The following is a 25000-nucleotide window of genomic DNA, read 5'->3' on the forward strand; positions in this document are numbered from 1 at the left end:
GTGAGTGAGAGACCCTACACTGCAGACTCCAGCCGGTGTGTGTGTGTGTGTGTGTGTGAGTGAGAGACCCTACACTGCAGACTCCAGCCGGTGTGTGTGTGTGTGTGAGTGAGAGACCCTACACTGCAGACTCCAGCCGGTGTGTGTGTGTGTGTGTGTGTGTGAGAGACCCTACACTGCAGACTCCAGCCGGTGTGTGTGTGTGTGTGTGTGTGTGAGAGACCCTACACTGCAGACTCCAGCCGGTGTGTGTGTGTGTGTGTGTGAGAGACCCTACACTGCAGACTCCAGCCGGTGTGTGTGTGTGTGTGTGTGTGTGTGTGTGTGAGAGACCCTACACTGCAGACTCCAGCCGGTGAGTGTGTGTGAGAGACTCAGCACGGGGACAGCAGTCAAGTGTGTGTGTGTGTGTGTGTGTGTGTGTGTGTGTGTTCAGGCTGCACGCGGGCAAGAGGAGCATCAGTCCGTCTCTAGAGGAGCAGAATCATTATTCTGACAGCAGCTGGACACACTACAGCAGCGGCAAGAAGATGAAGACTGACGGTGTGTGTGTCATTCACAACAACACTAACACAACAACAACACTAACACAACGACGATGATCTCGTTCTCTGTCGTTATTGCTGTGGCCTTTGGTCTTCTCTCGAGTTAGAACGATTATTAAAACTTTAATCTTGCTGTGAACACGTTTATCTGGTTAACCTGAGGTGCTTCATTTCTCTGCCGTGTCACAGGAGGCTCCTCACAAACGTATGTTAATGTCGCTGATTCCGAGGCGTCCTGTGATTGGCCCAGACTGCAGTAAGTGCCCCGCCCCTTTAACTCAGATGATGTCATGACTCATGTTCTGATGGGCTGCTGTTTGTTCAGGCCTGAAGGCGGAGCCTCTGTGAGCCCGGTGCATGAGGAGGCGGAGCCTGAGAAGTCCTCGGCCAATCAGAGCCAAGGTAAACGGAGCCGCAAGCACAAGAAGAGGAACTCGGACGGTGAGCGCTCTTATCGAGGTTAGCTCTGCTCCGCTGAACACGAGCGTTTGATTGTTTTCTCTGTCTCGCAGCTTCTGAAACGACACCGCCGGCGCTCTTCGACGTCCCTAAGGTCTGGTAGCGAGAGCTCAGCGGCCAATCGGGAGCCTCGCTCAGCCCAGGCGTGTCCGACAGCCAATCAGAAGACTGCACTTAACCCCTGTGACCTCTCCTTGCGTGGCCGAAGTTCAGAGCGTTTTAAAGGTGCTGGAGTTACTGAGCCATTTACTGTCTGAGAGAGAGAGTGTGTGTGTGTGTGTGTGTGTGTGTGTGTGTGTGTGTGTGTGTATTTTACCGCGGTTTCCCAGAGCGTTCCCTCATTTTAAATGTTGACGTGTCCTGCAATGTTTATTTATTCCTCGTGAGGGTTCCTTCGTCTTTAGTTCTTCAGATTAACAGTGAGAAAAAAGAACCGAAACGTGTCAAAGAATGTCTAATGATGTCGTCACGAATGTCCTGTTCATATCCTTGTATTTTTTTGTATGAAATGTTCAAATGGTCCCTTTTCCAGGGAAGATGAAATTAAAGTCTTTCTTAGTACGACTGTGTCTGGCTGTTCTTTCAAACGCGAGATTCAGAGCGGTGTCTTCAGTTCGTTATCGATTCCGATATTGTTCAGTCTGACGTGAACGTGATTCTTCATGACGACACGGGGCTCCAGAACTGACTCGGAGTGGGAGAAGTTCATCCTGCTTGTGTATTAATCTAATTTATTCTTTAAATCTGTAATTTTGTATGATGTGGTTTTTGTATTTTAGAAAGCGTCTCTGCCTAAGGAATAAATGTGTTCCTGCCTCAGTGGCTCCACTGTTTCCAGACACTCATAACTCGTTGCATTAGATGCTAATCAGAGCCGGCTCTCCCAATAAGCGAACTAAGCGGCTGCTTAGGGCCCCGCCGCCACTAGGGGGCCCCCAAACTATCGTCTGACCATAGACCCTGCGACCGTGACCTGTACATTTGCATCACATGTTAACGCAGCGGTAGAGTTACAAACGCGGGACACTGCACTTTTTCGCTATTAAAGTGTATTATTTGCATTTGTTTTAAAGACTTGCCGTTTAAACATTCCATTCGCGTGCTGTTCTGTTTTTTTTTCTGAGCGCCTAGTCGCGTACACACCGAGCTCGCGCACTAAAAACCTGTCAAACGGCACCCAATTACTGGACTTTATCTAAATCGCGTCTGATTGTGCTAATACTGTCAAATACACACAAGGTTTACATAAAAACAGTAGGTTATGTCTAAAGTGAAAGTGATCAGTTGCATCTGTCACTGTGTTAGAAGCGTGCTGATCTTCAAGGGACAGCAGCCTACACACATGGATAGTTAAAGGGGTATTACACCCAAATATGAAAATTCTGTCATTATTTACTCGCTCTCCATGTATCAATTTCTTTCTTCTGCTGAACACAAAATAATATATTTTGAAGAATGTGTGTAACCAAACAGTTTGAACCCCATTGACTTCCATAGTAGGAAAAAAAATACTATGGGAATTAATGCGGTCCATCAACTGTTTGGTTACACACATTTGTCAAAATATTTTATTTTGTGTTCAGCAGAAGAAGAAAAAAATTATACATGGAGAGCGAGTAAATGACAGAATTTTCATGGGTGAAATATCCGTTTAATGTTAATACATTTATTGTTATCTTGTTACAGGTCCATCTGATCTGTTGTATATGAAAATGTCTTATTTTAAGTGTTTAATTTAAAATTGTCCATTTTGTAATTAAATAAAAAAATATATAAAATACTGTTTTTCTAAAGTTAGCTTGGGTTTGATACTGTTCAAATTTAAAACCGTAAACTGTAAAAAAAAAGAAAAAAAAAAAGGAAAAATATACCAGACCGACATTGATGTAAGCAACACAGCTACAACTAATAAAATTGATAATGGGTGTCTTTTTCAGTCTGCGAATAATCAAGCATTGACAATAGTCAATCATGTTGGAGGCACCATGGGCCCCCAAATAAAATTCTGCTTAGGGCCCCATAAAGGCTTGAACAGGTGTTCTGACGGAACACCATACCCATCAGAATGGGATACCTTCGGCTAATGCGCATGCGCAGCAGTGAAATGTGTGAAATTGCGCATGCGTTAAATTTTTAAAAACCATAATTTCATCATACCTAAGATTACAAGCGGTAAGTGTTGGTGTATTATATCGCATAATATATACACATTACCGAATTGCATGCCTTGTACAATCACAAGAAATGTTGACAGACGTTTTCAATATATTATTTTTAGAAACTGTATTTTTATTAAATCAGGGGCTATCAAAACAGCATAGGCTACCCCTTTATAAACTGTATTTTTATTAAACCAACATGTTTTTGTTTTGACAAAGTAGGCTAAATTGACAGACCCCGCTATAAAACTCAACTTCCGGTATGCTATTCTGACAAAGTATGCTACATCGACAGAACACCGGCTCTGATGCTAATCATCAAAGCAAGTGTGCTCTGCTCCTCTGTGGGAGTACACTTGAAAACAGACTCTAACATCCACAACAAATCAAGTACCAGCAGGTGTAGAGAACCTCATCATTTACACAACCAAAAGTGGCCTAGACATTATTTTAACATCTTAAAATACCTAAGGTACACTCTTTTTCTTTTTTTTTTGTGTGGACAAGAATTTCCAAAATATAAAGTCAATCCTTCCAGCGTGTTTGTTCCTTACCATGCGTCCTATTACCAGTGTTGTCCTCCTGATGTCACCCTCTGATTTACTTTGTTGAGCTCTAGTGGATTTCCGTTAAATCTTCGCGCAAATTCAAGTAGGCTCTAAACGTCATTTTAACGGCTCGCTGAGTGTAACGGCAGCGCTGAGCGCGAGCGAACCGGTAATCTACCTCTTTACCGATCGTTACAGCTCGAATGGATGAAGGTATGTAGAAATATGCTGAATATAGTTTAATAAAGTCTCGCGAAATCGCCTAATCAGTGTTTCAATCGACGAAGCGGTCACTTTTACCTCAGGAAAGGTATTAGGACTAACTTATTAGCTTAGCTAGAACAAACTTTAGAGTAAGTGTAATGCTAATATACGGGAGTACTTCATTTATCTTAACTTTGTTACCTGTTCATGTTTTAATTTTGTGATGGAGGATGTTGATAGCCAGCCAACATGGTGTTATTTACAAAAGGGTTATTTAGACAAGGATTTAGAAAACTGACCTTTTTCATTAACGCTCTAAAATTAAAAATGTGTGTTAAAGTGACTCAATTATCAAGTCTAGCCTACTATTGAGTTATTTTCAGCTATGTTTATAGCTATCTTCAGAGTCTCTGTTTATGGAGTTTATGAGGGCTCTTTAATCGGCCTTTGCAATTTAAATAATTTGTTTAAAAAGAAATGTAATTTGATAGGCTGTGTTGTTAATTTTAACTTTTAATATTATACTTAGTATCAACTTTAGAGGATGTATAGTTTACAGCATTAGGTGAGTTTTTACTTCAAGAAGAATTGAAGTATCTGAAGTCTTTACGAATGAATCAATACTGAATCAGTTCAATTTAAGAGTCGAAATGAAATATCATATGATGGATATTACATTTGTACCTAGTTACACACACAATATTGGATAAAATAACAGAAAAAAAGCTTTTGTGAAATATTACTGCTCATCATATCTGATTATTTCTCTTTTTGCTTTAGTGATTGTAACTAAATGGTAAAAGCCTGATGGTGGAATTTTAAATATTAATGCAAACTCGTGAAAAAACGAAATAATTTGTTTCCTGCTTTGAATATTTTTTAAAAAATCATTACGCATGTCTCTTCTGAATGTGAACAAGATTTAATACATTTTGTAAGACATTATTTTTATTACTGCATTGTGTTTTGTACTTCTTTACAGCATGATACAGGCGGTGCAGTAGGCCTATTTCATTTAATAAACTGTCACATGATCAGAATACTGACAACGTTGTCCAAAGATAGTACAGCGAAAATATGAGCTATATAGGCCTACACTCAAACCAGAATTTATTCAGATCTTCAACATTTCTCACATTATCAGTTTATTCGCTATAGTTCAGAAAATGGTGATGAAATATGAGCAGAACTCAGTTGATATTTGACAGGTTTTATCCATCCTTCTGTTAGACTGTCTCACACACACACACTTCTGTTAGACTGTCTCAAACATGAATTATGTTGAATATCTGTCCGCTGGTAAATTTAACTACACAATTAGATAATACCAGTTTAGCTCAACCAGTGACCAAGCAATGCTTCATTGTGTTCAGTGTGTGTGTAAAAGAGCATTAGCAGTTACAGACACACACTTCTGCAGAACATGACCAGCTCACAGTGGCCCGATCAGTTCTGCTCCCAGATCTGTATAAACTGTACTGGTAGTCTCTGAAGAGTGTATGGGTATAATGTCACAGTTTACTTTATTTTGCTCTCCTCACTGAACTATAGTGTCCTGCACACACTAGTGAAAAACATCAAAAATAATATCTGGTGTCTGAATAATTTCTGGTTTGACTATCAGTAGGGTGAGTCTCATTGTAGAATCAGTGCAGCAGGAAGTAGGAGAACAGAGAACAGGAAGCTGTGGGTGTCACTCTTCTTAGCACCCTCATTCAGGGCCCTATAGGTGTCACTCTTAGCACCCTCATTCAGGGCCCTATAGGTGTCACTCTTCTTAGCACCCTCATTCAGGGCCCTATAGGTGTCACTCTTCTTAGCACCCTCATTCATGGCCCTATAGGTGTCACTCTTCTTAGCACCCTCATTCATGGCCCTCTGGGTGTCACTCTTCTTAGCACCCTCATTCATGGCCCTATAGGTGTCACTCTTCTTAGCACCCTCATTCATGGCCCTCTGGGTGTCACTCTTCTTAGCACCCTCATTCAGGGCCCTATAGGTGTCACTCTTCTTAGCACCCTCATTCAGGGCCCTATAGGTGTCACTCTTCTTAGCACCCTCATTCATGGCCCTCTGGGTGTCACTCTTCTTAGCACCCTCATTCAGGGCCCTATAGGTGTCACTCTTCTTAGCACCCTCATTCATGGCCCTATAGGTGTCACTCTTCTTAGCACCCTCATTCATGGCCCTCTGGGTGTCACCCTTGTACGTGAAGCTCTGGACGGCGCTTAGGTTGAGACTCTTATCAGCGTTATATATGGCACCCGGAGTGAGGCCCTTGTCACCGTTACACAGGTCCCCCTCACAACACGAGAGGTCCTGAATAAATGAACATTTTAGGAGACCACAAACGGATTGAGTGATACAGCCTTTTAAAAGCGTTGGCGTGCCTCTGTTGATCACTGGTGGAAAGAAAGAAAGCAAAGGTTTAGTCAGTCTGAGTTGGTATATGTATCAAAAAAGTTTAATATGTTTCAAAATATTAGGGATGCACAGATATGAACATCTTGGCCGATACCGAAAACCGATAATTCTTTATATTTGAAAGCCGATATATTGGCCGATAAATCCAAATCCACATTTTTTATATATCTTTTTGAGAGCCTGATTACAAAAAAACAAAAGTCTCACCATTAAAAGCACACCGTTATAGGGTTCTCATTATAATGTTATGTAGCCGATATGCACTGAACTATATTTTCCAGTCATATTTCAAGCTCAAGACCATCATGTTGAGCAGTGTGCATCTGAAGCGTCAGCTGGAGGAAATAATACATCATTTATCGGCTTTAATATATCGGCCACATTCTCTTATCGGGCCGATAACATTAAAACTGAATCGTCCGCTGGCCGATGTTGCTGTAAGCCGTGTGAACGCTGAAGAGGCTCACGTCTCACCGGTCATTGTGATGCAGCCGTCTTCAGTCCCGGCACAGCTCACGGTGTTCCGGCAGCTCTGGCCATCACAGTAATAGCACTTCCTTCCGGTGGGAGCGCCGAGTCTGGGATCTACCGGAGGAAACCTTCATTATCTTATTATCTCATCAAATAACACCCCTAAAGCTGCTCCGATTCCCGCTCAACTCCAGATAGTCACGTCCGTCCTCCTGTGTTTCTTCTTGATGGGTGAAGTGTGTGTTGGCTGTGAAGTGTGTGTTGGCTGTGAAGTGTGTGTTGGCTGTGAAGTGTGTGTTGGCTGTGAAGTGTGTGTTGGCTGTGAAGTGTGTGTTGGCTGTGAGGGTTCCTGAGTCCAACATTTTCGTGTGTTTTTTAATTAATCGATGAATCGTTAGCCTTAATCCTGCAGTGCCGGCGACCGCAGGACGGGTCTGCAGATCCTGCTCAACGCTGTTCCTCACCAATGAGTGAGAAGGGTTTGTAATATCAAGAAATAATAGACCGCATTCTACATTAGAATTCAACCAAGCCATGTAATAATCAATATAATGACTACTACTACTACAGCGTGTCACCAGCGCCGCCTCAGACGCGTGCAGAATGTGTGTGTTGTGGACGTGCTCTCCCTGTATTGACAAAATGCAAAACCAGATGTTTGAATAGTTCGAAAATTCGTGTTTTTTTTTAGGGAATATTCGAACGTCATTTTTGAGCAATTTTGACAGCCCTAATCCAATATAAGATACATCAGATATAGATAGGCATACACAAAATAAACACAACATTACAACTTACATTTGCACAACACTAAAGGCTGCGAATGAACACGCAAACTTAGTCATAATGAAGGAGGAAAATGGTCCCGAACATGCGCTCGCTGTGTACCGCGGTTGAGCTAGCATGACCTGCTTAATGATGATCCAGAAGCTGTAGCGATTACATGTGTTATCGTCGGTTAATCGTTAACATAGTTGTGATGCTTTGCTAGCGATACCTGAGACACATTAAAAACAAAACGGATGCGGAAAATGCAACAACAAAAAATAATCCGATCCGTATTTTTTAATGACAAACGAAAGTTTTGTAAACGTGATCGACACAACGTGAGGTCGTTTTTATTTTTTAGCGAGCGTGAATTTCTGACTCGTGTGCAAGGACCTTAGAGAGGACGGTCAGGAAAGCACAATACCTGGGGCGTCCTCGGCGTTACAGAAGTCCGTGCCGCAGCAGGAGAAAGCCGTCTTTGTTACGCCGGAGTTCATGGAACCATTCCGACAGTCATCGACACACTCCTTTTTCTTTATTTTCAAACTACTTCCACCTAAAAACATGAATGATAAAGGAGAGAGTAGTTAGACTGCACAGTGTGTGGATGGGGAATGTGTTAAACAGTTAAAATGGCAATATCATAACAGCAAAGCAGAAGATGTAGATTCATTTAATTTTTTTTATTTTAAGGCGAGACACGGCAGGAAAAAACATCGGTTTTTTTCACTGGTCAATTTTGAGATTTTGGGCTATTTGTCTTCAATAACATCTTCTTTCAGACTTGTGAAAAAAAGTCAAAAATACACATTTAGGTCTTTTTTTTTTACTACATTTTGTCTGTTTGCGTCTGTAGATTTCTCTGAAATTCAGCAAAAGTTGGCGTTATAAATCATCATGATCCGCGATCTCTTGTCTTCTTCCTTTAAACACACACACACCGCTGGAAAGCTCGCTCTCTCCTGTACAATGCTGTCGGATCCAAATATGGTAATTTCCTTTTTATCAGCAACCAATCGTGAAAGTACAATGGTCATTTAACTCTAAAAGCGAAATCTCATTGGCTGATGTAAATGTCTGACAGCGTGATTGGTTCAGAAGCATCACGTGACGCGCTCTGACACTCAGATGTGTGTGTTTCTGACTGTTTTTCTGCTCAGTTAAAGGCCATAAATGCTGTTTATAAGGTTTGATGTGATTTAGGTAAATAGTTGTTTCCACTAAAAAAGTATGAATTTTTACATTACAAATCTTTAAATGCCTTTTTCTCAAAATGAGTTTTTTGTCATTCTCCAGTGACACATCTCAGCCGATGTACACCGAACTCTCCAGTTACACACTTAGCAGTATTCTGAAGATATGTTCAGAGGGATTTGTTAATAAATCATTCCTGGCCTGATTTATGTGACATTTTAATAAAAAAATATGGCGAAAATCTATTTGTTAAGGCTATGGACAGTATATTGAGATTTCCTAGGTCATGAAAGCATATATCCTGAAATCCCTCTGAACATCTTTTCTCATCTTGTGTGTAATCACAATGAAAGAAGAATTTTGCACCTGGCTTTATCATATGTTCAGATCTATCTACCGAAAATATATGCAAAATTGTGCATATTTAATGAGATAGTGCCTAATTTGCATAATTAAACATACAAATTAAAAGTGATCAACTGAGGAAGTTTCATGGTGAAATCTATTATTTTAAAACTGTACCCTATTCACCTGTAGTGTCTCGCCTTAACTGTAATTATCTGAGAGAAAGCTAATTAAATAGCAGAATGAATTAGTTAATTTCCACCAGAAAAAAAGTAGCATTTCTGTGACAAATTCTCCAATATAAGAGTGATTTTCAGACTTACCAATTTCCAGTATGATGGTTGAACTCATGCACTGGGAGAGTCCACTGGGACACATCACTGGTTTCCTCAGGCAGTAGTTCCCCACGCCGCTGCAGGCGTAGCACAGGCGAGAGTGCCGGGATGAGCCGTGTCCGCGCTCCGCTTCGCCACAAGCTCCACTGCTCTGTATCCCCGCCGCGAGCAGAGTCAGGAGCAGGAGGACGGGGAGCTGATCCATGTCTGATCACCAGCGAGTGAAGGTACGTGACGCCTCAGCGCTGTATATCTGATCAGGGGAGGGGCTTCGTGACAACACGGCCGTTTAACAGGAAGATGGTCCAGTCATAAAACAAGTAGATCATTTATGAAATAGGAACTTAAGTTTGTATCATGTACTTGTCAGTTAATGAAAAGGTGAAGCTAAATAAGGAAATGTCAACATGTGAACAATTGATAACAAAGGATAGAATTTGCCTCAAGAAAATTAACTAACCCTTCAACTACAAACTGTCAACGTTTTTAACCAGTAACATCACAATATCATGCATCACAAGTTTTCTGGAATGTTGTTTAAATATGCAAATGAGGGGTTATCTAATTAAATAAGCACTAATTTGCATACATTTCTAGAACAAAAATCTGAACATTGGATGAGGTCAGGTTCAAAATTCTTAATTTTGTTGTTGTTGATATATTAGAGTCGATGGTTTTTACTGAGGGAATTTTGGAAAATACCGTCAACAGCCAAAAAAAAAAAAAAAAGATTAAAACTATTTTTTAGGAATGAAATGTTCAGGAAGTCAGGAAAATGATATATGAACAAACCCCTCTGTAAACACCTTCAGAATATAGATGTAAATAAAGGCAAGCTGTGAAGTTGGGTGTGTGTAAGTGTTCTGTGGAGATTACTGGCTCAATGTAGGAAAACTCATCGAGGAAATGGCCTTTAAAGATTTCTGTAATTGAAATCTACAGACGCAAATAGATAACATGCTCTAAAAGATACAGTTTAAAGTGTGTTTTGGATGTTCTCTTTCCACCAGTCCATGATGCATAACAACGCTTCCGCCAGTGGAAACTCCCTCTCTAAATCAAAATGTGTTTTGGATTGTAAAAAGTGCTTCATATTTCTCCCCAGATTCAGAAGGGACCTTTCCATTGAGAAAAGAAACTTGTATTTTAACCAGAAAGTTACACCGTCTCAATGCTGGATTTGTTTCTTTAGGAAGTAACTTCATATGTTATGTCATGTCATGGATTATTGTGATGTTTTTATCAGCTGTTGAACTGATTTTTCTGCTTGTTAATCATAAGCGCCTGATTATGTAAAAGATCTCTGGTATTTTGCTTTTAAATACAGTATGAGGTATATATATAAGTACATATGTTCATGCAAGGAAACATTTTAAACATACAGTACATCTGGATCAAAAGCCCTAAATCAACCCGTCGTTGCACTTGTTGTGCAATGTATATGACAACGGGTTTTAAGGAAGTGTCGTTTCTAAAAGACTGTTATAAACTCTTTTATCTGCTCAGTTTAGAAGAAAGCTCTCGGACTGGAGCGTTTGCAGTGGGCGTGGTGTGGTGTGGTGTGTTGTGGTGTGGGTGTGGTGTGGTGTGTTGTGGTGTGGGTGTGGTGTGGTGTGGTGTGTTGTGGTGTGGGTGTGGTGTGGTGTGGTGTGTTGTGGTGTGGGTGTGGTGTGGTGTGGTGTGTTGTGGTGTGGGTGTGGTGTGGTGTGTTGTGGTGTGGGTGTGGTGTGGTGTGGTGTGTTGTGGTGTGGGTGTGGTGTGGTGTGGTGTGGTGTGGGTGTGGTGTGGTGTGGTGTGGGGTGGTGTGGTGTGGCGTGGGTGTGGTGTGGTGTGGTGTGTTGTGGTGTGGGTGTGGTGTGGTGTGGGTGTGGTGTGGTGTGGGGTGGTGTGGTGTGGCGTGGGTGTGGTGTGGTGTGGTGTGTTGTGGTGTGGTGTGGTGTGTTGTGGTGTGGGTGTGGTGTGGTGTGGTGTGGGGTGGTGTGGTGTGGTGTGGTGTGGTGTGTTGTGGTGTGGTGTGGCGTGGTGTGGCCTGGGCTCGAGTTAGTCGGAAAACAGACATGATGCTTCTCGTATGTGTCGAGCTCACCTTAAAACACTTCCAACGTTTAGGGTTATCTTCTTATCCAGTTTAAAAATGAGCATCTAAAAGTCAAAAATCATTCAAGTTATTGTAATTGTTCTAAAGCAATGCACATTAGATAAATGACACGGAATTTGTTTGTACATTAAATTACAGATATGCACATAACAAAGATAGAGTAAATAACCGAATGTGTGCAAGGGTTGCGTTTAGTGTCATTGTTTTAGTTTGGCTTTCCCTGTTTGCCTGAGTTCTGGTTCATTATTGGTTTCAGTGTTTTTGATTTGCACACCTGTTACCTGTTCTGTTGATTGTTATTCAGTTTTCTCAGTTCTGTGTTCGCTGATGTTGAAGTGTAGCTGCCTGATCTATTTAAAAGACTTAGAGTATATCCTGATTTTGTGCGTGTTGAACTACTACGTGGCAATGTTGCGTTGTATAAGCTAACGAAACACCATTTATATTTGTCAGTGAGCTGTTGGTATGTGTGTGGATTGATGTGTGGGAAGATGCACATGAGTGGGGTTGTGGGTTTGGGGGTTTTCTTGTTTTCTTGTTTTCATGCACTGAATACATTTTCCATTTGATGTTCACCGTTTCTGTGTTAAAGGCACATATGGAGCAACTGTGGTTCTCAACTGGGTTACCTACAGTTTCCCATGGCCAGTAAGCCGTGACCCAATTTTTTATTTTATTTTATTTAGATGGGACAGTGCATATTAATGAACTTACAATCGAAATTGACGTAAATACACCGGATTTAGCACAATGCTAATTTCCATCCGTAGTCCCATACATACAAAAAAAAAGATAAACTAATTAACATAAAGCTACAAAACATTAAGAGTACCTATCGTAAATGCCTGTACATAGACGTCCCATGCTTATTACTGTATACAAATATAAATAAATCTACCTATCGAAATCTATCTTTTTACTTAATGTTCACATTTTTGATTATTATTCAGCCATCTTTTTAGCTGTTTCTTAAATGATGCAAAGGTGGAATTTAGGAATTTGACCTAATTAATAAAAAACATATATCTTTTAGGAATTAAAAAAATGTAAATAATTAAAAATATATATATTTTTAGTACTAACATGAACTGTTCATGCTGCATATGGAAACTGCTGATGATGATTATAATAATCACCCCACCTCATGTTGATATCGGATAATACACAATCTCCCGGAAATGGAGAGAGTGAGAGAGAACGGTGTTGAATGAAGGAACCGGTGTTAGGCGCTTACGTGAATTAATATAGTACATAAAAAAGTATAAAACGCGCTACTCCCCGCTGGACCTTTCTCTGTTCGAAGTCAGCGTCTGTCTCACACACACACACACACACACTGTGTGGTGTAGATGTGGGATGTGTGTGTAGGTCAGTGTTACGCGGTGAGCAATGTACACACCTGCATCACACCCTCATGGGAACTAATTCTGTTTATTTGACATTTTATAACCTCTGGTAATTTACATGATCTCCTTTATTTTACTTTTAGTGCAATACAAGAATCTGTGATTTGTTAATTCTCTTGAACCTTTATTCAACTTACAAAAAAAGAAAATATTATTTTCAAATGTTGTCACTGACCAGCTTAAGTGTATTTTGTGAATATGAACACATTTTGATTGTGCCGGCTGCAACACACTCCAGAAGCATGTGTACATCCGTGTCACATCACCTTTCCTTTTAATTACACTTTTAATCATGTGGGAATTGAGGATACTAATCTCTGGATTCCCTGAATCTTTTCACAATATCATGTGGGCTTAAAAGGGTTAAAGGTGTAAGATGGAGGAAGAAAATAAACAGTGTAATAAATTGTAAATTAATTAATGGCACCAACAAACTGTAATACAAAATAATATTAATAATTTACTGGCAACCCTGCTGCCGGTAGATTACAGTAAAATCAAGCTAAAAAACAGCAATGTACTGTAAACAGTCAAATTAATAGTAAAAGTTAATATAAAAAACTGATCAGGAGAGTAAATGTTGAACTAAAGTGTGATTTTTATGTGACATAACCTGCACAAGATAATTGTCAACATTAATAATAATCATATGTGTCTTGAGCATCAGATCATCATATTATACTGATTTCTGGAGGATCATGTGACACTGAAGACTGGAGTAATGATGCTGAACATTCAGCTTTGATCACAGGAATAAATTACACTTTACTATATATTCACATAGAGAACAGCAGATTTACATTATAATAATATATCACTGTTGTTACGGACTTTTGATCAAATAAATGAGACTCCTTTCAGAAACAGTAAAACTCGTACCGACCCCAAACTCTTCAAAGGTGCTTCATGAAGATCACATGTTGAAGTGTCGGGCAGGGCCGTCCCTGCAGCTGATAGGCGTTGGCCTCTGTGGCTGGTGTCGGGTCGTTGTTCTTTCCCCAGCTCTTGTCTTTCCTCAGCCAGCGCCCCTCGGCCTCCTCCGCTAGCTCTTCGTTCCCTCCGGTCACTCCGACGTCCCTCAGAAGGCGTGTGGTTGGCAGCCCCGCGAGGCCTCGGCATCCGGCCTCCACTGGATAGGACATTTAGCAGCCGGCTCTGAGGACTTGGCCTTCTTGCGTTAGTAGGCGGCCTCCATCCCCTCCTCCGCTGGTATTGTGCGCTCGATGAGGAGCACAAATCTTGCCTTGGTAGACCACACCACTATGTCGGGCGGAGAGATGTAGCAGTGATCTCGACCGGGAACCGGAGCTGGCTGTCGAGATCGACTCTCATATTCCACTCCTGGTCTGGGGAAAACGAGATGTTTCTCTGCTGGTGCCCTGTCGACGGCCCTCTCTCACCTCAGGACCGGGTCGTAGCGTCCATGGGAGAGCGCGATCTCACAGCCGACGAGCTGTGCTGGAGGCTTGCGGTAGGGGGATTGCAGGGTGTGCTTCCTCACTCCAGACCCACTGGGGAAGCTTCCGAGGACAGGGTTGCGTAGGTTGCGCGGATGAGGAAGCTGAGCCTTGCCTGCGGGATTTTCCACAGGTCTGCCCAGGTGATGTTTCGGTTCCCCCTCCCAGGTTGTCCACCTTCCCTGTCGGCCCTGCGTCACGCTCTTGATCTTGTAGGCCAGCGCTCCATTCTCGCCACCACCATCTCCTCCTCTTGTGGTTGGCCCTGGACCAGAACCGTGGCGCCTCTCCCCCACCCTAGCGCTGCTCTTCCTGCCTGGACTCTGCCGACAACCTCTGTATTGCAGACGAGCTCAGTTCGGGCGTCCCACTTTCGGCCTGTCAGAACCTTAGGGTTCCTTACAGCCTGGTCAGCGGACCCACTTGACTCGAGAACCAGCCTGGTCAGCGGACCCACTTGACTCGAGGACCAGCCTGGTCAGCGGACCCTCTTGACTCGAGAGCCAGCTTGGTCAGCGGACCCTCTTGACTCGAGAGCCAGCCTGGTCAGCGGACCCTCTTGACTCGAGAGCCAGCCTGGTCAGCGGACCCTCTCAACTCGAGGACCAGCCTGGTCAGCAGACCCTCTCAACTCGAGGACCAGCCTGGTCAGCGGACCCACTCAACTCGAGGACCAGCCTGGTCAGCGGACCCTCTCAACTCGAGGACCAGCCTGGTCAGCAGACCCTCTCAACTCGAGGACCAGCCTGGTCAGCGGACCCTCTTGACTCGAGAGCCAGCCTGGTCAGCGGACCCTCTTGACTCGAGAGCCAGCCTGGTCAGCGGACCCACTCAACTCGAGAACCAGCCTGGTCAGCGGACCCTCTCAACTCGAGGACCAGCCTGGTCAGCGGACCCACTCAACTCGAGAACCAGCCTGGTCAGCGGACCCTCTCAACTCGAGAGCCAGCCTGGTCAGCGGACCCTCTCAACTCGAGAGCCAGCCTGGTCAGCGGACCCTCTCAACTCGAGGACCAGCCTGGTCAGCGGACCCTCTCGACTGGAGAACCAGCCTGGTCAGTGGACCCTCTTGACTCGAGAGCCAGCATGGTCAGCGGACCCTCTCAACTCGAGGACCAGCCTGGTCAGCGGACCCTCTCGACTCGAGGACCAGCCTGGTCAGCGGACCCACTCGACTCGAGGACCAGCCTGGTCAGCGGACCCTCTCGACTCGAGGACCAGCCTGGTCAGCGGACCCACTCGACTCGAGGACCAGCCTGGTCAGCGGACCCTCTCGACTCGAGAACCAGCCTGGTCAGCGGACCCTCTCGACTCGAGGACCAGCCTGGTCAGCGGACCCTCTCGACTCGAGAACCAGCCTGGTCAGCGAACCCTCTCGACTCGAGAACCAGCCTGGTCAGCGGACCCTCTCAACTCGAGAACCAGCCTGGTCAGCGAACCCTCTTGACTCGAGAACCAGCCTGGTCAGCGAACCCTCTCGACTCGAGAGCCAGCCTGGTAAGCGGACCCTCTCGACTCGAGGACCAGCCTGGTCAGCGGACCCACTCGACTCGAGAGCCAGCCTGGTCAGCGAACCCTCTCGACTAGAGAACCAGCCTGGTCAGCGGACCCTCTCGACTCGAGAACCAGCCTGGTCAGCGGACCCTCTCGACTCGAGAACCAGCCTGGTCAGCGGACCCTCTCGACTCGAGGACCAGCCTGGTCAGCAGACCCTCTCGACTCGAGGACCAGCCTGGGCAGCGGACCCTCTCGACTCGAGAACCAGCCTGGTCAGCGGACCCTCTCGACTCGAGGACCAGCCTGGTCAGCGGACCCTCTCGACTCGAGAACCAGCCTGGTCAGCGAACCCTCTCGACTCGAGAACCAGCCTGGTCAGCGGACCCTCTCGACTCGAGAACCAGCCTGGTCAGCGAACCCTCTCGACTCGAGGACCAGCCTGGGCAGCGGACCCTCTCGACTCGAGGACCAGCCTGGGCAGCGGACCCTCTCGACTCGAGAGCCAGCCTGGTAAGCGGACCCTCTCGACTCGAGGACCAGCCTGGTCAGCGGACCCACTCGACTCGAGAGCCAGCCTGGTCAGCGAACCCTCTCGACTAGAGAACCAGCCTGGTCAGCGGACCCTCTCGACTCGAGAACCAGCCTGGTCAGCGGACCCTCTCGACTCGAGAACCAGCCTGGTCAGCGGACCCTCTCGACTCGAGGACCAGCCTGGTCAGCAGACCCTCTCGACTCGAGGACCAGCCTGGGCAGCGGACCCTCTCGACTCGAGAACCAGCCTGGTCAGCGGACCCTCTCGACTCGAGGACCAGCCTGGTCAGCGGACCCTCTCGACTCGAGAACCAGCCTGGTCAGCGAACCCTCTCGACTCGAGAACCAGCCTGGTCAGCGGACCCTCTCGACTCGAGAACCAGCCTGGTCAGCGAACCCTCTCGACTCGAGGACCAGCCTGGGCAGCGGACCCTCTCGACTCGAGGACCAGCCTGGGCAGCGGACCCTCTCGACTCGAGAACCAGCCTGGTCAGCGGACCCTCTCGACTCGAGAACCAGCCTGGTCAGCGGACCCTCTCAACTCGAGGACCAGCCTGGTCAGCGGACCCTCTCGACTCGAGAACCAGCCTGGTCAGCGGACCCACTCGACTCGAGGACCAGCCTGGTCAGTGGACCCTCTCGACTCGAGGACCAGCCTGGTCAGCGGCCCCTCCTGACTCGAGAGCCAGCCTGGTCAGCGGACCCTCTTGACTCGAGAGCCAGCCTGGTCAGCGGACCCTCTCAACTCGAGGACCAGCCTGGTCAGCGGACCCTCTCGACTCGAGAACCAGCCTGGTCAGCGGACCCACTCGACTCGAGGACCAGCCTGGTCAGTGGACCCTCTCGACTCGAGGACCAGCCTGGTCAGCGGACACACTCGACTCGAGGACCAGCCTGGTCAGCGGACCCTCTCGACTCGAGGACCAGCCTGGTCAGCGGACACTCTTGACTCGAGAGCCAGCCTGGTCAGCGGACCCTCTCGACTCGAGGACCAGCCTGGTCAGCGGACCCTCTCGACTCGAGGACCAGCCTGGTCAGCGGACCCTCTCGACTCGAGGACCAGCCTGGTCAGCGGACCCTCTCGACTCGAGGACCAGCCTGGTCAGCGGACCCTCTCGACTCGAGGACCAGCCTGGTCAGCGGACCCTCTCGACTCGAGGACCAGCCTGGTCAGCGGACCCTCTCGACTCGAGGACCAGCCTGGTCAGCGGACCCTCTCGACTCGAGGACCAGCCTGGTCAGCGGACCCACTCGACTCGAGGACCAGCCTGGTCAGCGGACCCTCTCGACTCGAGGACCAGCCTGGTCAGCGGACCCTCTCGACTCGAGGACCAGCCTGGTCAGCGGACCCTCTCGACTCGAGGACCAGCCTGGTCAGCGGACCCTCTCGACTCGAGGACCAGCCTGGTCAGCGGACCCACTCGACTCGAGGACCAGCCTGGTCAGCGGACCCTCTCGACTCGAGAACCAGCCTGGTCAGCGGACCCTCTCGACTCGAGGACCAGCCTGGTCAGCGGACCCTCTCGACTCGAGAACCAGCCTGGTCAGCGAACCCTCTCGACTCGAGAACCAGCCTGGTCAGCGGACCCTCTCGACTCGAGAACCAGCCTGGTCAGCGAACCCTCTCGACTCGAGAACCAGCCTGGTCAGCGGACCCTCTCGACTCGAGAGCCAGCCTGGTCAGCGAACCCTCTCGACTCGAGAACCAGCCTGGTCAGCGGACCCTCTCGACTCGAGAACCAGCCTGGTCAGCGGACCCTCTCGACTCGAGAACCAGCCTGGGCAGCGGACCCTCTCGACTCGAGAACCAGCCTGGTAAGCGGACCCTCTCGACTCGAGGACCAGCCTGGGCAGCGGACCCTCTCGACTCGAGGACCAGCCTGGTCAGCGGACCCTCTCGACTCGAGGACCAGCCTGGTCAGCGGACCCTCTCGACTCGAGGACCAGCCTGGGCAGCGGACCCTCTCGACTCGAGGACCAGCCTGGTCAGCGGACCCTCTCGACTCGAGGACCAGCCTGGTCAGCGAACCCTCTCGACTCGAGAACCAGCCTGGTCAGCAGACCCTCTCGACTCGAGGACCAGCCTGGGCAGCGGACCCTCTTGACTCGAGAACCAGCCTGGTCAGCGGACCCTCTCGACTCGAGGACCAGCCTGGTCAGCAGACCCTCTCGACTCGAGGACCAGCCTGGGCAGCGGACCCTCTCGACTCGAGAACCAGCCTGGTCAGCGGACCCTCTCGACTCGAGGACCAGCCTGGGCAGCGGACCCTCTCGACTCGAGGACCAGCCTGGGCAGCGGACCCTCTCGACTCGAGGACCAGCCTGGTCAGCGGACCCTCTCGACTCGAGGACCAGCCTGGTCAGCGAACCCTCTCGACTCGAGAACCAGCCTGGTCAGCAGACCCTCTCGACTCGAGGACCAGCCTGGGCAGCGGACCCTCTCGACTCGAGGACCAGCCTGGTCTTTTCCTGCTTGTAGCCCAGACTGAGAGCCTGAACCGGCAGCCGCAGGGTGTTCCTCCAGCAACCGCTTCCGGATGAATGCGTTGGCTTTTCCGTCCATCTAGCTTGCGGTGGACGAGGGGATATCACTTATTCTCAGGGGCCACATCCCCTCCTGTAGAGCGTACACTGGTAGCACCACAGCTTGCACCTCCCTGGGAGTTGGCTGTGACCCATCTTTGCCAGTCCTTCTGAGAGCTGTTTCTCAGAAGTTTATAAGGCTGGGAGATACAGCAAAATAAAACTCAATGTTTTCCACCGTTTCCTAAAGTATGAAGCCATCTATCCCCTCGTAATAAAGCAAGAATCAACATCAGCCCAGCTTCAGGAGATTCGAGAAATGAGGGGTTTGAAATGTTGTGTGGAGATGGTGGTGTTTTATTACTCAACAGGAGAATCAAGTGTTTTATTGAACAGATAAACTCATCTCTAACAGTTCATAAAGCATCATCTGTCGTGAAGATCATCTCCTTATGGTCGTTTATTCTCAAGGAAGTAGCGAGTCTTTTAATGGGTAAAACTATCTTTATTTTGCAACAGTATTTAAACAGTAAAAGTGTGATATAAAAACCCTGAATCCCTTCAGCCAATCACAGGCGAGCTGTGCGGAGTCACATCTGTCAGCCAATCACAGGCGAGCTGTGCGGAGTCACGTCTGTTTGATGTGGACGAAGCAGAGGCCCAAATGATCCACGCCACCACTGTACACAATCACACAATATAACATGAAAGAAGAAAGGGGATTGTAACAGTAGAATATATTTGAGTTTAATTTCCAGTCAAAGCATGAACTGAAGTGGCTTTGTATAAAAGCATCTGTAGAATGCAAGTGTGTGTGTAACTGTGAGTGTGTGTGTAACTGAGTGTGTGTGTAGCTGTGAGTGAGTGTGTGTGTTGTGTACCTCCTGGCTCCAGGCAGGATCACGATGCTCAGGCAGTTTCCCTCCAGCGCTCGAAACACTTTCCCCACTTTCCCATCCAGCTTCTTCATCAGGCGCTCCAGCACTGGCTCCTGGAGGTCACATGACACCTGGAGGTCACATGACACCTGGAGGTCACGTGACACCTGGAGGTCACATGACGCATTCATTTCATCTCGTCACTAGCAGAATCAGCAGAGGCGTTTCCGTTTGACTGACAGCTGTCACTCACCTTACACTCCTCCCCCTGCTCTGGGCTGGTTTCCGTAGTAACGGGGTGTGTGTGTGTCCATGAGGTCATGTGGGGCGGAGTCAGAGCGTGACAGACTGACAGCTTCCTGTTGCCGATCTGAAGGGTGACGCCCACTGAGGCCTGAGCGCTGTCAGCGCACGCAAACTCTACACACATACACACACACACACACACACATAATGAGGACTCTCTCACTATAATCAAATTAGGATTAATTAAAGCAGCATGATGTTAATACACTCGATCACATCATAATAATGCAGCTCTGTGGGGTTCATACGCACTGATGAGGGCGTGTCTGGGGCGTTTCCCAGGGTGCACTGCGGCGCTGCTGATCTGCTGCACGGGGCCGAACTGTGTGAAGGTCTGGAGCTGGTCGTCATGGCGACGGGGTTTAGTGGACAGGTTACACACGTAGATCATGTGACCGTTGAGAGGGTCATCCTGACGCTCAGAGACGCGCTGGTCCAGATCCAGACAGAGCTCGTGTACGGGACGCCGAACCTGATCATTATCAGCAAAAATATTTATAACTATACCACTGGCGATAATGATAACAATTACTCTAACAAACTATAAATAACTATAATGATAATTACACCTATGACAATATTAACTATAGCTACAAATCTGGCTTAGCTCAACACCCGCTCACTCAACAATAAAAGTCTCATTGTAAATGAATTCATAACTGACAATAACCTGGATGTCCTCTGTCTCACTGAAACCTGGCATAACCCTCTGGACTATTTCCCACTCAACGAAACCACACCCACAGGACATCCTTACATGGACCACCCCCCACCCTCCGCTCATCTGACCCAACCTCCTGACTCCACCGCCACAACCCATCTCACAGCCTCTGCTCATCTGACCCAACCTCCTGACTCCACCTCCTGACTCCACCTCCTGACTCCACCTCCTGACTCCACCTCCTGACTCCACCTCCTGACTCCACCGCCACAACCCATCTCACAGCCTCTGCTCATCTGACCCAACCTCCTGACTCCACCTCCTGACTGGAACTCTCTCCCCAAACAATCCGAGACTGCACTGACCTTTCAACATTCAAATCACTGACACAAACTCACCTTTGTAAAATTGCTTTTAATGTTTAGCTTACTCCGGTGTGTTTTTACTTATTGATGTTGTTTTGCTGCTTTTATGATTCTATGTAAAGTGTCTTTGAGTATTCAGAAAAGCGCTTACAAATAAAATGTATTAGGCAAGGCAAGGCAAGGCAAGTTTATTTATATAGCACATTTCATACACAATGGTAATTCAAAGTGCTTTACATAGAAGAAATTAAAATAATCAAAAGAAATAAGAATAATTAAAACAGTTTAGAGTAAAAAATAAAATAAAATAAAATACAGTGCAAACAGTCGGACGAACAGTGGCACAGTGCTCATTCAGTAAATGCTAAGCTAAACAGATGTGTTTTGAGTCTGGATGTGAATGTGGCTACAGTAGGAGCACACCTGATCTCTTCTGGAAGCTGGTTCCAGCTGCGGCTGCATAATGGCTAAAAGCGGACTCTCCTTGCTTTGAGTGAACCCTTGGTATTTCTAGTTGATGTGATCCTAATGATCTGAGTGATCTGTTGGGTTTATATTCAGTGAGCATATCTGCAATGTATTGAGGTCCTAGGCCATTAAATGATTTATATACCAGTAATAATACTTTAAAATCAATCCTAAATGTGACTGGAAGCCAGTGTAAAGACCTGAGGACTGGTGTGATGTGTTCATATTTTCTGGTTCTGCTCAGGATCCTGGCGGCAGCGTTCTGTACGAGCTGCAACTGTCTTATGGTCTTTTATTATGATTACAACAATAAATACTACAATAATGATAATAACGATAACAAAAACTATATATAGTTAAACTATAACTATATCATAAAAACTATAGCGATAATTCTTAGCGATGATGATAACAAAAACTCTACCGATAAATATAACTACAGCGGTAACTATAGCAATAATGATAACGATAACTATAACAATGATAAAAACCGTAACGATAATTATAACTATAGCAATAATGATAACGATAACTATAACAATGATAAAAACCGTAACGATAATTATAACTACAGCGGTAACTATAGCAATAATGATAACGATAACTATAACAAAAAACGTAGCAAAAATTATAACTACAACGATAATGTTAACAAAAAACTTAACTATAACTATGACGATAATGATAACAAAACCATAACTATTAAGATAATGAAAACTATTGCGATAACTATAACAATAGTGATAACTATAACTGCTGTGAACAGGCCTGTGGAGTCTTAATAATGAACAACAGCAGTGTGTGTGTGTGTGTGTGTGTGTGTGTGTGTGTGTGTGTGTGTGTGTGTGTGTGTGTGTGTGTGTGTGTGTGTGTGTGTGTGTGTGTGTGTGTGTGAGAAACCTTGATGGTGCAGTCGTTGATCTGGTGTCCATTCAGATGTTCTAGCGCGAGCTGAGCTCCTTCAAGATGCTCAAACACCACCTCAGCATGAACCTACACACACACACACACACACACACACACACAGAGAGAGAGAGAATGACAACTACATTCAGTGTGTGTGTTGTACCCCATGTGTGTGTGTGTACCCCGTGTGTGTGTGTGTGTGTGTAGTACCCTGTGTGTGTGTTGATAGCACCCCGTGTGTCTGTGTTGTACCCCGTGTGTGTGTGTGTGTGTGTTTATAGTACCCCGTGTGTGTGTGTGTGTGTGTGTGTGTTGATAGTATCCCGTGTGTGTGTATATAGTACCCCGTGTGTGTTTGTGTGTGTGTTACCCCGTGTGTCTGTGTGTGTGTTGATAGTACCCCGTGTGTGTGTATATAGTACCCCGTGTGTGTTTGTGTGTGTGTTACCCCGTGTGTCTGTGTGTGTGTTGATAGTACCCCGTGTGTGTGTATATAGTACCCCGTGTGTGTTTGTGTGTGTGTTACCCCGTGTGTCTGTGTGTGTGTTGATAGTACCCCGTGTGTGTGTATATAGTACCCCGTGTGTGTTTGTGTGTGTGTTACCCCGTGTGTCTGTGTGTGTGTTGATAGTACCCCGTGTGTGTGTATATAGTACCCCGTGTGTGTTTGTGTGTGTGTTACCCCGTGTGTCTGTGTGTGTGTTGATAGTACCCCGTGTGTGTGTATATAGTACCCCGTGTGTGTTTGTGTGTGTGTTACCCCGTGTGTGTGCTGCAGCAGGCGTATGGTCCGCAGGCGTCCGCAGCGCTTCAGGAGTGTGTGTACGTCTCTCTCTGTGCTGTCGGCGGGCAGCGGGCCAACAAACAACACACACATCTGCCTCAGACCCTCACACACCTGGAACACACTCACGTCAGCGTCAAACAGTCGTGTGTGTGTGTGTGTGTGTGTGTGTGTGTGTGTGTGTGTATACCTGCTGCAGATGCTGCTGTCGTCCCGTCGCTGTCGTTTGATTCAGTGTGTTGCTGAATGATGACAACCGAAGGACACTGAGCGAGTACAACTGAACCAGCCGTCTGAACACACACACCACCTACATACACACACTGAGATACAGATGAACACACACCACCTACACACTCACACACACACACACACACACTCACACACCTCTCTGTCACTGGAGCACTGCTGTCTCCTGCACTGATTGGCCTCTGAGCCGCTGGTCTGCGCTGCTCCGCCCAGGAACACTGCTGATTGGCCAGACCCGTAGAGGGCGTGGCCGAAGCGGAGAGAGCTGATTGGACAGAGAGACCGTCAGAAGGGAACGTCCTCAGAGTGTCATGTGTCAGATAAAGAGTCGAGTACCTGAAGCGATGATCAGACGAGATCTGGTGATCAGAGTCATCGATCTCAGGAACATCCCACAGTTCATCCAGATGATCCTCAACCACCTGAGAGAGAGACAATCACTGAGACTCAACCAGAGAGAGAGAGAGACACTCACTGAGACTCAACCAGAGAGAGAGAGAGACACTCACTGAGACTCAACCAGAGAGAGAGAGAGAGAGACACTCACTGAGACTCACCCAGAGAGAGAGAGAGAGAGAGACTCACTGAGACTCACCCAGAGAGAGAGAGAGAGAGTTTGGGATCAGCCGGAGTTTGGGATCGGCCGGAGCGGTGAGTTTAGGATCGGCCGGAGCGATGAGTTTAGAAGCGGTGAGTTTAGGATCGGCCGGAGCGGTGAGTTTAGGACCGGCCGGAGCGGTGAATTTAGGATCGGCCGGAGTTTGGGATCGGCCGGAGCGGTGAGTTTGGGATCGGCCGGAGCGGTGAGTTTGGGATCGGCCGGAGCGGTGAGTTTGGGATCGGCCGGAGCGGTGAGTATGGGATCGGCCGGAGCGGTGAGTTTGGGATCGGCCGGAGCGGTGAGTATGGGATCGGCCGGAGCGGTGAGTTTGGGATCGGCCGGAGCGGTGAGTTTGGGATCGGCCGGAGCGGTGAGTTTGGGATCGGCCGGAGCGGTGAGTTTGGGATCGGCCGGAGCGGTGAGTTTGGGATCGGCCGGAGCGGTGAGTTTGGGATCGGCCGGAGCGGTGAGTTTGGGATCGGCCGGAGCGGTGAGTTTGGGATCGGCCGGAGCGGTGAGTTTGGGATCGGCCGGAGCGGTGAGTTTGGGATCGGCCGGAGCGGTGAGTTTGGGATCGGCCGGAGCGGTGAGTTTGGGATCGGCCGGAGCGGTGAGTTTGGGATCGGCCGGAGCGGTGAGTTTGGGATCGGCCGGAGCGGTGAGTTTGGGATCGGCCGGAGCGGTGAGTTTGGGATCGGCCGGAGCGGTGAGTTTGGGATCGGCCGGAGCGGTGAGTTTGGGATCGGCCGGAGCGGTGAGTTTGGGATCGGCCGGAGCGGTGAGTTTGGGATCGGCCGGAGCGGTGAGTTTGGGATCGG

General features: G+C 47.2%; 4 protein-coding genes across 7 annotated transcripts in view; 1 reads left to right on the forward strand and 3 right to left on the reverse strand.

The window, feature by feature from the left end:
* The window catches only part of parn (poly(A)-specific ribonuclease (deadenylation nuclease)), a 14565-nt gene extending 13000 nt beyond the window's left edge, over positions 1-1565 (forward strand). The window contains exons 24-27 of one of the 2 annotated variants that reach the window (XM_079616031.1): positions 437-543; positions 735-801; positions 871-986; positions 1058-1565. In XM_079616031.1, the coding sequence (XP_079472157.1) occupies positions 437-543; positions 735-801; positions 871-986; positions 1058-1107 (340 nt within the window). In that variant the 3' untranslated portion in view covers positions 1108-1565. The remainder of the gene's footprint in view (positions 1-436; positions 544-734; positions 802-870; positions 987-1057) is intronic. The other variant, XM_079616032.1, reaches the window with a different exon arrangement.
* The window catches only part of mslnb (mesothelin b), a gene marked incomplete at its 5' end in the record, with an annotated part of 567774 nt that overhangs the window by 356210 nt on the left and 186564 nt on the right, over positions 1-25000 (reverse strand). The gene's annotated exons all lie outside the window — the stretch shown is intronic.
* On the reverse strand, positions 4821-9794 carry LOC307000486 (uncharacterized protein). Its single transcript, XM_079616120.1, has 4 exons — positions 9441-9794; positions 8003-8134; positions 6814-6924; positions 4821-6317 (listed from the first exon to the last, which is right to left on the reverse strand). Exons 1-4 carry the CDS (start codon positions 9655-9657, stop codon positions 5551-5553), a joined length of 1227 nt encoding a protein of 408 aa, XP_079472246.1. The 5' UTR covers positions 9658-9794; the 3' UTR covers positions 4821-5550.
* Positions 19452-25000, reverse strand: part of rexo5 (RNA exonuclease 5) — a 17665-nt gene continuing 12116 nt past the window's right edge. For all 3 annotated transcript variants that reach the window (XM_079614830.1, XM_079614831.1, XM_079614832.1), the window contains 9 exons: positions 23918-24003; positions 23720-23846; positions 23523-23642; positions 23309-23446; positions 22543-22635; positions 20401-20620; positions 20096-20262; positions 19846-20009; positions 19452-19644 (listed from right to left, as the gene is read on the reverse strand). In XM_079614830.1, the coding sequence (XP_079470956.1) occupies positions 19593-19644; positions 19846-20009; positions 20096-20262; positions 20401-20620; positions 22543-22635; positions 23309-23446; positions 23523-23642; positions 23720-23846; positions 23918-24003 (1167 nt within the window). In that variant the 3' untranslated portion in view covers positions 19452-19592. The remainder of the gene's footprint in view (positions 19645-19845; positions 20010-20095; positions 20263-20400; positions 20621-22542; positions 22636-23308; positions 23447-23522; positions 23643-23719; positions 23847-23917; positions 24004-25000) is intronic.

This window comes from Phoxinus phoxinus (genome assembly GCF_949152265.1).
Source record: "Phoxinus phoxinus genome assembly, chromosome: 6".
Classification (NCBI taxonomy): Eukaryota; Metazoa; Chordata; class Actinopteri; order Cypriniformes; family Leuciscidae; genus Phoxinus; species Phoxinus phoxinus.